This window comes from Gigantopelta aegis, chromosome 13 (genome assembly GCF_016097555.1).
Source record: "Gigantopelta aegis isolate Gae_Host chromosome 13, Gae_host_genome, whole genome shotgun sequence".
NCBI lineage: Eukaryota > Metazoa > Mollusca > Gastropoda > Neomphalida > Peltospiridae > Gigantopelta > Gigantopelta aegis.
This window is the reverse complement of record NC_054711.1, coordinates 14049153-14062334: the sequence shown is the minus strand read 5'-3', so window position 1 is coordinate 14062334 and position 13182 is coordinate 14049153. Positions and strand designations below refer to the sequence as shown.

General features: G+C 39.7%; 1 protein-coding gene across 1 annotated transcript in view; it reads left to right on the top strand.

Annotated features, from left to right (window-relative positions):
• Positions 1-5740: 5740 nt before the first annotated feature.
• The window catches only part of LOC121387155 (multiple epidermal growth factor-like domains protein 10), an 8909-nt gene continuing 1467 nt past the window's right edge, over positions 5741-13182 (top strand). The window contains exons 1-4 of the mRNA XM_041518181.1: positions 5741-5762; positions 7180-7383; positions 8277-8405; positions 10336-10479. Of these exons, the coding sequence (XP_041374115.1) occupies positions 5741-5762; positions 7180-7383; positions 8277-8405; positions 10336-10479 (499 nt within the window). The remainder of the gene's footprint in view (positions 5763-7179; positions 7384-8276; positions 8406-10335; positions 10480-13182) is intronic.

The window sequence follows — 13182 nt, the reverse complement described above, 5'->3', positions numbered from 1 at the left end:
GCATTATTAGTTGTTGTTGTTGTAGTGGTAGCAGTAGTAGTAGTAGTTGTAGTATTAGTAATAGTATTAATAGTTGTTGTTGTTGTAGTGGTATCAGTAGTAGTAGTTGTAGTAGTAATAGTGGTAGTAATTATAATAGAATTAGTAGTAGTAGTAGTAGTAGTAGTAGTAGTAGTAGTAGTAGTAGTAGTAGTAGTAGTAGTAGTAGCAGTAGTAGTAAGTAGTAGGGGGTCACTTGAGAGGCAACATATGCAAATGATTCGCTGACCTCTAAGCGTGGGTGTGACGTCACCGGGACGCTTACCTTGACCTACTTCGAGTACATAGGCCTCTGGGTTAGTGACTTGGACAGCTGTGAACCTGACCTCTGTGTCAGAAACACCCGATGTTGGTCAAATTTATGAGTGTGTTAACCGTCGGGGGTCCTTTGATGTACAGGAAACAGATAGTGAGGAAGTCGTTAATGGCTATCAGATGACAAAATAGTGTGGGTTTAACAGGTTTGTTAGCTGTCGGGGGTCTATATAGATGGTGCGGAAGTCGTTAATGACTATCTGGCCCCGTGCTTATAAACCTTAAAGTCTAGACTTTAATAAAGTCCAGACTTTAACGTCATGGCAACGCCATTCAAATAGCATTACGTTAAAGTCTGGACTTTATTAAAGTCTAGACTTTAAGTTTTATAAGCACGGGCTCAGATGGCAAGATAGCGTGGGTTTAATCGATTTGACGCACGCGCGCGCGTGTGTGTGTGTGTGTGTGTGTGTGTGTGTGTGTGTGTGTGTGTGTGTGTGTGTGTGAACCAGATGTGAGTCTTGGCAACGGGGATTGGAAAATTCCACGATGTTTGAAACGTACCTGGCGATGGCTATGAGTCATCCCAGAACGTGTATAGACACGTCTTCACCCCGAGATAGCATGGAGACGCTATGGATGGCGGGGTGTGTGACGTCACATGAAATGCCTGAGACATTGCTGTATTACAAACCCACGTTATTATCGGCCTCGGTGATGGTTAAGACTTAAGATTGGTAGATACTGGGTCCGCATCCGGGTATCAACTGGTCACTACCCAGCCTTTTCACTAGATAGCCACTGATGTCTGACGTGTGTCCAGGGCAGCGTGCTTGAACCTTAATTGAAATATAGTCATAAAAATAAGTTGAAATAAATACAAATGGCAAGCTTTGTGCACAAATCATATAAAAAGTTTTAAAAGTTTGATGTATTTAACGACACCACTAGGGCACATTGATTTATTAATCATCGGCTATTGGATGTCCAACATATGTAGTAATTATGAAACAGTCACAAAGACGAAGCCCGCAACATTTTTACATTAGTAACAAGGGTCCTACACCATCCCGCAGACAGCATAGCACATACCACACTACTCCCACTGTCTTAGATATCCACAGATAGCTAGCGCGTGTGAGTGTCCAGGATAACGAGCTTAAACTTAATGGGATAGAGGCACCCAACATATTATTTTTACAGTGTTTTGATACATTAGAGTATTTGTATTTCGTACTGCCAGACGTTCGTAGAATGAAAGGATGGCCTCCGAGACTTCCAGATGTGTTCATAACAAGATTAGCCAATGAGAAGGTTGCTAGAGTGTTGTTGTTTTGTTTCGAAATACGACCTTCTTTCATATATCACAATAATCGCTTGATGGTAATTTCAAAAATAAACTCACAAAGCATTAATGGATATTATATATATATATATATCACTATAAAATAAGTACTGAATGTATACTCAAACCCATTTAAAGAATAACAAACACGGGGTGTTGGTAGTGGCATTTTATCGCAGTAAAATGCCTCACAGAGGTACAGGGCTAAAACAGTCTGTGAATACGAAATATGATACCCCTAAAACTACAAGGAAATGTTTTATTTAACGACGCAATGAAGCCTACAATGTCGAGTTAAATTTATTGGGTTATTTTTAGCGAAGCAGACGATATGTTTAAAAGACCGAAAGAAATACAGTGGGAAAATCAGATACACTTAATCGGTGGCCAGTGTGTGAAGAAAAGAAATGTGTGTAACACCCCAGCCCATTGCTTTGAAAACAGACATGATTAAAATAAAAGAAATGTGTGCTAAGGGGAAGAAAGGAGTGTGCATAACACCCCCATCCCATTACTTTAAAGACAGACATGATTAATAAAGGAATGCATAGACACATTAATTGGTGGGGAAAGAAAGGAATGTGCATCATACCCCAGCTCATTGCTATGAAGAAATAATGCTCGACTGCAACTCAATGCTCCAACCTAACCTATGATATTTTAACTGCATTTTAAACACGAGCACTTCCCTAGAGTACAAGCCTTTACAGGACTTTTTAATTACCAAATGGGTAAATACAGTGATCGATCTAGGATCGATCCCCGTCGGTGGCCCATTAGGATATAGACAACCAGTGCATTATGTCTGGTATATCAAAGGCCGTGGTATTTGCTTTCCTGTACACACAGCTCTTGCTACTATAAAGTAGCGGGGTAGAAATAGCAACTAACATCCAATCACAAATCTAGCCATGGAGTAAAAAACACAAAAAACCAAACACAATGGTTTGGCTTTTCATTTTTTATTTCTAAAGTACAATCGCTGGTCTCTCTAGAAACGACTATGCATGCAATGGACACACATTGGGTTACATCGAGAGGCCTTAAGGGCGACATGTGAATAATATGAGTGTTCATTTCTCGTCCTCCTCATGATCATCATCGGTATCATCAAGCTCGTCCAAATATTCGCCGATCCAGGAACGATATTGATATAATTTAGAACGAATTTGTGGTCTGACATCTCTGTTATGATCCACAGACTGTAGCAGTTTCCTCTTGTTGGGGCCTTTGTCAAAGTAATGCATATATGTCAGGAAACGAGAGTAAGCGTCTTTAAATAACTTTCATTGTAAAGTCTTCATGTTTCTTTCGATGGCATCTTGGGACACGTTTTTGTCTTCGTAGCGTTTCCTCTTGCTTTCGAGATAGTCACGATTGATGTCGAATTCACGCTTGGCCATCAGACGAATGCCTTCGTTTTCCAGATCGGATGACGGCTCTTCATTTCCCTCCTCGCATGTTTCCACGTGTTGCTGCAAGTCACTCCCGTCTTTAAAGACCAGACCGCACGTATCGCAAGACTGCATCCACCTCATCTTCTTCTTCGTCGTCACTTTTGTAGGTGGATATGGCTGGTAATTTCTTTCTGAATGCGTCCCTTTGCATGATTTGCACGTAGAGCTGTTCTCCGTCGGTGGTTGCAACTCTTCTGAGACATTCGCCGTTACGCTCATGCTTTTATACCATTCGGACGGTCCCGTCTCTAAACCATTGGGTTGAAGGCGCCAATGTTCGGGCGTGGTCGCTTTCGAGTCCACTAATTTCCAGGATACATCTGCTGTGCCAAGGTTAGGACTTGCTGCTTGCCGATGGGGTTGTTGAACAGTGCCAGGCAATGACCGTTGTTTCTCTGCGTCGTGTCCTTGTTGTTATAAAGGTTCTGGTTGATGGTAATCACCGAAAGTTTTCTGTGGTGACTTACTTCTGTGAACAGTTTGGTGATACGAGAGTCTTGTCCAGCTGTAGACATCAGGTCGTCCAATCTGCAATCCAAATATGATCCTTTTCCAAATTCTCAGGTACAGCTTGAACAGATTTTACTCGAGCAACCATTTTGATTGTATCATAGAGGGGTTGCCATCGTTTGTAGAGCCAGGAGTTGTGCTAGGGAGGCGGGTGGATTTTACCGTCCCTCAACAGTTTGTACAACAAAAATGTTTTTCCATACGACGTGGGTCAGGTCACGATCATGGTGAACGGATGTAACAATCTTAAGGGCTGCTGCTGCTGCTGTTGCTGGTGGTTCTGCTGCTACTGGGAAGGTTTATTTTCAGATTCCAAGAGTCCATGCTTATTTCGTACGTGCCGAGTTAGGTCGTGGGTCCATACATATCTACTTTTCACGATGTTGACTGTTGAAGTACTCGACGTGAACTGACGATGTTGAAACTGTCACGCCCCTTTTATAGTCTTGTCAGAAATGCTTGTGCCGTTTTTGACCCATGCCAGTTTTCTCTCGTCGTTTCTGTTCCATGCCACTCTGCTCTCGTTTCCGTCTCTGTACGGCCTTGGCTTGCTCTACCATCTGCTGCGTTGGAGAGACCATGACGACTTTGGGTGTCGGGGGCTTATTCTGGTCCTCTGTTTCTTTTTTCCACGTGGGATCGTAGAGTTCTAGACATCGATCCACACTATACATCATCTGACTTTTCCCCATCACGCTGCACTCGATAATGAGGTTGAAGTTTGCCTTCTGCTTGCAACTTGTAAAAACGGGTCCACTTGTCCACGTCGGGAACGTACAACTGTACTGATCTGACATGTTACTTCTCTGAAGGTTCTACCTCAAATGACGATGTTACCCATTACCCCTTTATTTATACTCTCTACAATTTCACACATGCACACAAATATGTAGTTTGAATGTTGTGTGGTACGTATGACCCATGACCCCCCCCCCCCCCCCCCCCCCCCGCCCATCCCAAAGCATAGCTCGTGCACGGCTCGGGGTCACTCTCTGGGTCACACTCAGGGCCATAGAGACGCACGCAGGGCCACACTCATAGCCACACAGATCCACACATGCAGGGACACCCTTACATTATTAACAAATAAAACGTGTTTATTTTACAAAACGAAAGGTAGCACACCCCATGCAATACGTGTTTAATGTCTGAACACATTGTTAATGTAAGGACATCTCGAGGACAGTCTGTCATGTTTCATCACTGGATCATCCAACTTCTGCCATATGTAGGCGCGTAGTCCACAACACTAGCAGACGACGGCATCGTGATCTTCCATGTGGAAGGAACCGGCCGCAGTGTCTGTCTCATCTGGAGGTGCTATAGACCAAATGTGTAGAGTCGTCTGTAGAATCCATTTCAGGACGATGACCGAACAAGTAATGTCTCGAAACGCCATCCCATTCGTCATCGGCGTCATAGGCATCATCATCGTAGGGGTCTGTTTTATATTCTCGAGCAGCATCCGTCTGATCCTTGGGCTATTCATCCACAATATCGACGGGTTCACGGGTTCCATGGGTTCTTCATCCACGATTTCATAGGGTTCACGAGCAACGTCCGTTTGATCCATGAAATGTTCTTCTGGTTTGGTAGCCACTTGATCGTGTGTCTTTCGGAACATTTGCATACCAATACATCGTCACCGCTGCTACACCAGAGTTCGACCACAAGTGTTCGATGGGGGACAGATCGAGGCTGTAAGCGGGCTAGTCGAGGCCGACGATGTTGTTCGCTGCAAGGACGTCCCTACACACTCTTGCAACATGCAGTCTCGCGTTGTCTTTATGCTGTATAAGGTGGTTTTGCTGGACAAAGGGCACGGCGTGAGGCTGCAGGATCTCATGTCTGTATCGGACGGCTGTCAGGTTCCCGGCGATTACCACCAAAGGCGTTTTCAACCCATGGGAAATTCTACCCCAGACCATAACTGAGCCACACCCATATCTGCCCCTCACATCAACGCAAGCGTCGGCAAATATCTCCCCACGACGTCTGTACACGCGACGTCGCCCGTCCGACCGGAAAAGTGTGAACCTTGATTCATCCGTGAACAGTACACGCCTGCATTGCATCATGCGGAACATTTCCGGTGCATGTGCACGCAGCCAATTCATCGGACGTTGTCGACGTAATGGCGTCAGAGGGAGACCAACGTAGGGACGACGCACAACGAGATTGGCCTCTCTCAGCCGATTCCTTGCAGTTTTGGGGTGGATGGGACGATTGTGGGTGCCTATGATGTTGCGAGTACTTTCGGTGGCACTAAGTTGACGATCGAGCAAATGCTCGGTCTTCTTGGCGTGACGTTACAGGTGGGCGCCCGGACCAGGGACGGTCGGCAACCCTTCCTGTAGCCCGTAAACGTATCACAAGACGGTGTATGCTTCGAACATTCACACCAAATTGCACGGCAACTTGTCTTTGTGTATGATCTTGCATGAGCTGTGAAATTGCTTGACCCCTATCAACTTCGGCCAGCGTGGCATATTGGCAATTAAAGTTTACCAAATAACGTTCTGTAACAGGTAACACTACAATGTGGTATGAGTTGTACCACCCGACTTCGTCCGAATCATGCTTTTGCACGTGCTTTTGGTGATTTTTATTGTCTTCCCGTACGCCGCTCCCTAGCACACTTCATTGAGTGTGGATTCAGGGTATAATTATTTGTACAACTTTCATACAAATTTTCCCACTTATTTGGGAGGTTGTCCACAATTTATGACCCGACGTTTCTTTTTCCTTTCAGTATATATATATATATATATATATATATATATATATTATATATATTTCGGGAACACCTTATATCATCACTGTGTTGACAGTGATTCATGAGTGCATGTCATCACAGCTGTACTCATTCCAATGAGCTCTGTTATGTGCTAGTTTTGATTTTTGATTCAGTAAACTAGTCTGGGAGTGGCAATCATCTTTGTGCAAGAAAGATGAATCCTGCAGTAAAGGAACTTATCACACCTCGGGACATCTTGGGCTTCAACACACCCGCATGACGTCACTACTAATACTTTAGTGTAATGAAAGTCTGAAATGCTTTATTTTCCTGACTGAATACTGAAGCACCTAAAAATAATCCCCCGATATTGGATAAAAATACTATTATAATATTTCGAATTGTAAACCAGCGAACACATGTTCTTATATTTGGACCGAACACTACTGCTTTTATTTTTCATCACATTGGTATGACTTGGCAGGTAAAATTGTGTAGTTTTAAAATTAGGTACATTATAATGATATATGCATTAATCCATCGTGAAAAAAACTAAATCAGGGACAGATTATTAAACTATTTATTTAAGGGTAAAGACAGCACCATTGAAGGCTTCGGTGTGGAGGATGGGAGGTCGGAGGTGGGAGGATAGTCGATCCTAGCTAGCATACGACCAAAACCACCTACGCATAACGCCCTCTATTACCAATATTTTATATAAATTATTTGTACTAATACACAAAGCTCTATTGAACTAAGTTTACTCCTAATTCATCCTAGAACAGAATGTCATGAAATGCTTTTATCAAACCTTGTTATGTAACATATATCCACAGACAAACTTCACAGAAAAGGTGTTACGGTGTACAGCTCAGTCGCTGAAAATCAAAGAAACACTGGTCACCTGTGTGGTTCAATAAACTCAACCAGTCCAGATGTGACGTGGGTGACATGTGACGATACAGCTAGATACATCACACTCTACCGAGATAACAACAACGGATACACGCCGATGGACTTCTGTGAAGTCCAAGTATTTGGTAAGCTAGGCTATTCGTTATTTCTCTCATTCTTATTTAAACTAGATGCTGTTGACGCTCTTTTTTTTGTTGTTGTTGTTGTTGTTTTTTGTTTGTTAGTTGCTGTTGTTGTTGTCGTTTGGGGTTTTCTTTGGGGGAATGGGTTTGTTTGTTTGGTTGATTGGTTATATGTTTTTAATTCTGAAAAACGTCCAACCAGTACACCTAGACTGGCGTTTAAAAAGCTGTGGTTTGTGTGGTATAGGCGGTGTATTTGTCCTTGTTGGGGACGTAAAGTATTTATTAATTAATTTATTTATTTACTTATTTATTATATAGTGTTGAAATGTTCAATAGCTTGTAAGCGTTAAATCACCTATTAATATCACGTTTCATTAATGATTAATATTTTCCACGTCTTAGAAAATGAAGGTACGCCCAATAGTCATGGGACTAGAGTTATAATGTTACAGATGCATTCAGGGTTATAACTGTGTCTTATGTTTAGAACACACATACGTCACTATGTCGGCTCCAAATGTATCAAATAACACACGCACGCACGCACTACGCACGCACGCTCAAACATGCACACTCATTACACACACTACTACATATCCATTATCAAAATAATTAGTATCGTTATAACAAATATTTACTACCAGAGACTAGTGTAAGAATATAAAGAGTCGCCCCCTCCCAAACCCCCTCCCCCAGAGGGTCTTCGTGTATGTTATTGCTATAAATAAAAGAGTAAACGATTTTATTATTATTGTTATTACTTACTATTGATATTTATTTGTTTGTGTTGCATAAAAACGAAATTAGTTTGTCACTGCCTTATCCAAGGTCATGTGTCTCTGTTTTGTACGGCACATAGCATAGAACTTATTTCTTAAAAATGTTTTCTTCAGTATGTAATGCTGGCACTTTCGGTCATGACTGCAGCCAGTTCTGTCACTGTGAAGATGGAACGTGTAACTACGTAACTGGAGAATGTACGGGAGGATGTAAATCGAACTGGACTGGACGCACCTGCAGTGGTATGGTATAACTCATAACCTACAAATCAGTTATCAAACATGAAGACTACCACTAGTTGTAACAAAGGTTAAACGTTGTTTTGTTAAACGACACCACTACAGCACATTTATTATTAAACTCCGGCTTCTGGATGTCAAATATTTGTCAACCTCTGACACGAAAGTTAAAGTTTGTTTTGTTTATCGACATCATTAGTGCACATTGATTTATTTATCATCGACTACTGGATGTCAAACGTTTGGTGATCTCTTATATGCACTTTCCCACAGACAAGACAGCGAATACAACGGCGTTTGATATATCAGTCGTGGCAGACTAGTTTGGACGGGGAAAATCCAGTTAGGGAATGGATCAGCCGAGGTGGTTAGATTCCGCTTCCCCATTAGCAACAATTACAACATGTTTTGGTCTGCAAATTTGCAAAAGTTACAATAATGCGTTCGCAGTCTTAGTAACATAATTGTCCAGATAACTAGAACACCAGCAATCCACATTACTGGCTGCTATTTCAAAAATAAAACAAACAAATGTTGGTAACTGCTTGGCCTTCCAGAAAATAAATGTTTAATAATAAATAGTATTGTGATTTTCGCAAGACGGTTAATAATATAGTATTCGCAATTAAAACAGAACACACTGTATTTTTATCAACTACAAATAATATCTACACATACCATATTCCTGGAGAGAAAACGAAACAAAACATTGTGTAATAGTAAATAATGTGAAGAATTTATAGCGAGATGAATGTCTATCAAAAGCTATCCTTGCTATTGGAACCAACCCTGAAATACATAAATATAAATTAATTCATAGCGGTTTGTGTACGTTTGTGTAAGATATGTAGATGTTTTGTGATTTTGCAATTTGTAAGAGAGGGTATTCATATTGAGAATGCTGAATAAAATATAAATAAATAAAAAAGTGTTTGTGAGAAGAAACATTTTAACCATTATGTTATCTAAAAATCGCATGTACATCTTACGGGAAAGTGTGTTCAGATCTAATACGAGCTAACATCATTGTGTGATCAAATAACCATCAAGTCGGCTACAAGACTGAAGTTGTTTTCTTCTCGGGGTGACAAATTGCATCAACATAGCACCAATAATAGTCTAAAGTACACTGATATACATTATATAAAGACAATGTTTCTTCGTAATCCCCAGCCACTAAAATTATATACATGCATTATCTTAACAACAAAACCGTATTTACCTATTAAAATCACATATCTGCACAAGACATGGTCGAACTAAGGTGAGGCAAAGTCGTGTTTGCTTCTTTGATCCACTATCATTATATTAGTACGGTAAATCTAAACGAAAAATACTTTTCCATAATCAAATGTCGCATATCTCGACAAAACAATAAAAGGCAACTTTTGGCAAAGTAGTGTTTGACACAATGACGGATGTTGTGTATTTTGGCTATAGGTGGACATTCTTCTTCTCCTGTCTGCAGGAGGTCTGACTCTCTATCAAACTACAATTTAAGGGTACTTTCACTTTTCGGGGGTATTGGTGCACACTCTTTCGTCGTTAGTGATTTACACCAACGGTGATGTAAAGGGTTTCCTGTTTGTAAAAAGAACCTGTTTTAGCATATCAATATATCTATGTTCAGTGCATTTATGGTCATCCTAATATGAGTAATAGTCCAATATAGGGTATGAACTACACCACTTTCATAAGAATCTATTTTATTCCAACCACCGAATACATATAAAAGTGACTGATTCAAAGATAATTCCACTTGTATTTATTGATATAATGTTTTCGATTTTTTGCATTATTAGAAGGAAACTTTTTAATTACAGATATATTACATTTCAGCAGATTAATCCGATGTTTATCGTACTGGCTACATCACCTATGATAGTCGTTGTAAGTCACACTACAACGTCAGCTCTATGTGTTACTATTTCAGAATGTTCAAAATCTACATACGGTTTCTGGTGTGCAAACAACTGTAATCAGCGAAATTGTCTTGGAAACTCGTCGTGCGATCACGTAACTGGGAAATGTGATCAAGGCTGTGATCGAGGGTATCAGGGTGAAGATTGTGCAACGGGTATGCATTTATGATATTGCACACATTACACATATTGGATTGTACAGTGAGTATGTATTCAAGATACTACACACATTACACATATTAGTAGATTGTTCTACGAGTATGTATTCAAGATATTACACACATTACACATATCAGTGGACTGTACAATAATTATGTATTCAAGATAGTACACACATTACACATATCGGTGGATTGTACAGTAAGTATGTATTCAAGATAGTACACACATTACACATATTGGTAGATTGTTCAATAATTATGTATTCAAGATAGTACAAACATTACACATATCAGTAGATTGTACAATAAGTATGTGTTCAAGATATTACACACATTACATATAACGGTAGATTTTACAACAAGCATATATTCAAGATATTACACACATTCCACATATTAGTACATTGTACAACTAGTACGTATTAAAGGCATTGCGTAGCGGTCCAAAGTGGAGATTCGGTTCAGTACGGTACATGCGATCTCCAAAAGACTGTACACTTTAACAGCGACAGCGTTTTGTACCCGACCTTGGTATGAAGACCAAGGTCGACATTGTTTCACAAATATGGCAGTTATACAAAACAAATAACACAAAGACAAATTGATATATACTATTAGTACTCAAAAAATAAATATAACTAACAATTACACTCTTGACTTTTACAACTAACGATAAACTATTACACACCCATACTACTACTACTATACTCACTTGCCTTTAAAGACCTCGTACCACATTTCATTTGATTTTAACATATTTTCGTGCTTATATATCCAATTAAGGTTCAAACATGCTGGTCTGGCCACACACCTCAGCTATCTAGGCTGTCTGTTCAGGACAGTGGGTTAGTTGTTAATTGTTAGTGAAAGGGAAGAGGGTGTAGTGGCCTTACGCCTACCCATTGAGTCGCTAAAGCTCGCTCTGGATGGGAGCCAGTACCTGGCTACCAACTCTATACCTACCAGCCTTATATCTGATGGCTTAAACCTCTACCACACGCTATCCTCGGTGCATACCTCAGGTATCTGGGATGTCTGTCCAGGAAAGTGAGTTAGTTGTTAAATGTTTGTGGTTAGTTAGAGATCTAATGGTGTAGTGGCCTTACGCCTACCTATTGAGTCGTTAAATCTCGCTCTGGGTGGGAGCCAGTACTGGGCTGTGAAGCCTGTAGCTACCAGCCGTATGTCCGATGGCTTAACCACGACACCACTGAGGCTGGTTTTTAAAACCTCTGGCACAATTGGTCACCTTTATATATACTACCTTGTGACGGCCAATCTTAAAGACGATTGGCCATTCACTGCATGTGTTGTACAACAATAACAACTATACAAGCCGTCTCATAACGCACCTGCAAAACCTGATCAAAACAACTGCAGGTAATATTGAAGCATTAGGAATAGACATGTCAAACGAGACTTGCACAAACTGTGAGGGTGTGTTCACATATTGTGTCTTTGAACCAAAATAGACTTTAACACGACCGTATAACTTTAAGTGACCCATTACAATTGCACACGTTACACATATCAGACCAATATAGGTTCTGACCTACGATGCTTTCATAAGCATCCATTTTATTTCCATGACAGAATATATATCATAGTGTCTGATTCAAAGAGAATTCCAAATTTATTTATTGATATTATGTTTCAGATTTTAAATATTATTATAAAGGCCTTTATTAATATCAGATGTATTACATTTCAGTAGACCAATCCAGGATGGTCTCTTCAAGTCACAATATAACGTCAGCTATATGTGTTACTATTTCAGAATGTTCAAAATCTACATACGGTTTCCGATGTGCAAACAACTGTAATCATCGAAAATGTCTTGGAAGCTCGTCGTGCAATCACGTAACTGGGGAATGTAATCAAGGCTGTGGTCCAGGGTATCAGGGTGAAGATTGTGCAACGAGTATGAATTTATGATATTGCACACATTACACATATTAGATTGTACAGCGAGTATGTATTCAAGATATTACACAGATTACACATATCAGTAGGATATACCACCAGATTGTATTCAATATATTACACACGTTGCACATATCAATAGGCTGTACCACGAATATATATTCAAGATATTGCACACATTACACAGATTGTACAGCGAGTATGTATTTAAATATATTGACATAGTACACATACAATAAGATTGTATGAAGCGTATATATTCAAGATATTACACACATTGCACATAACAGTATATTGTACCACGAGTATGTATGCAAGATATTTCACACATTACACATATCAGTAGATTGTACAGCAATTTTGATGTTACACACATAACACATATCTGTAGATTGTAGAACGAGTATGTATTCAACATATTACACATAATATACATACCAGCTGATTGTACTTCATGTATGTATGTATATACAAGATACAGTACGCATATTACACATATCGGTAGAATGCATTATACATATATATATATATATATATATATATATATATATATATATGTGTGTGTGTGTGTGTGTGTGTGTGTGTGTGTCTATGTGTGTGTATCTCTGTGTGTGTGTGTATATATATATATATATATATATATATATATATATATATATATATATATATATATATATATATATTATATTATCTTAAGAGTGTTCCAAATATTACACATATTACATATATCAGTAAATTGTATATCGTGTGTGTATTCAAAATATTACACATAGC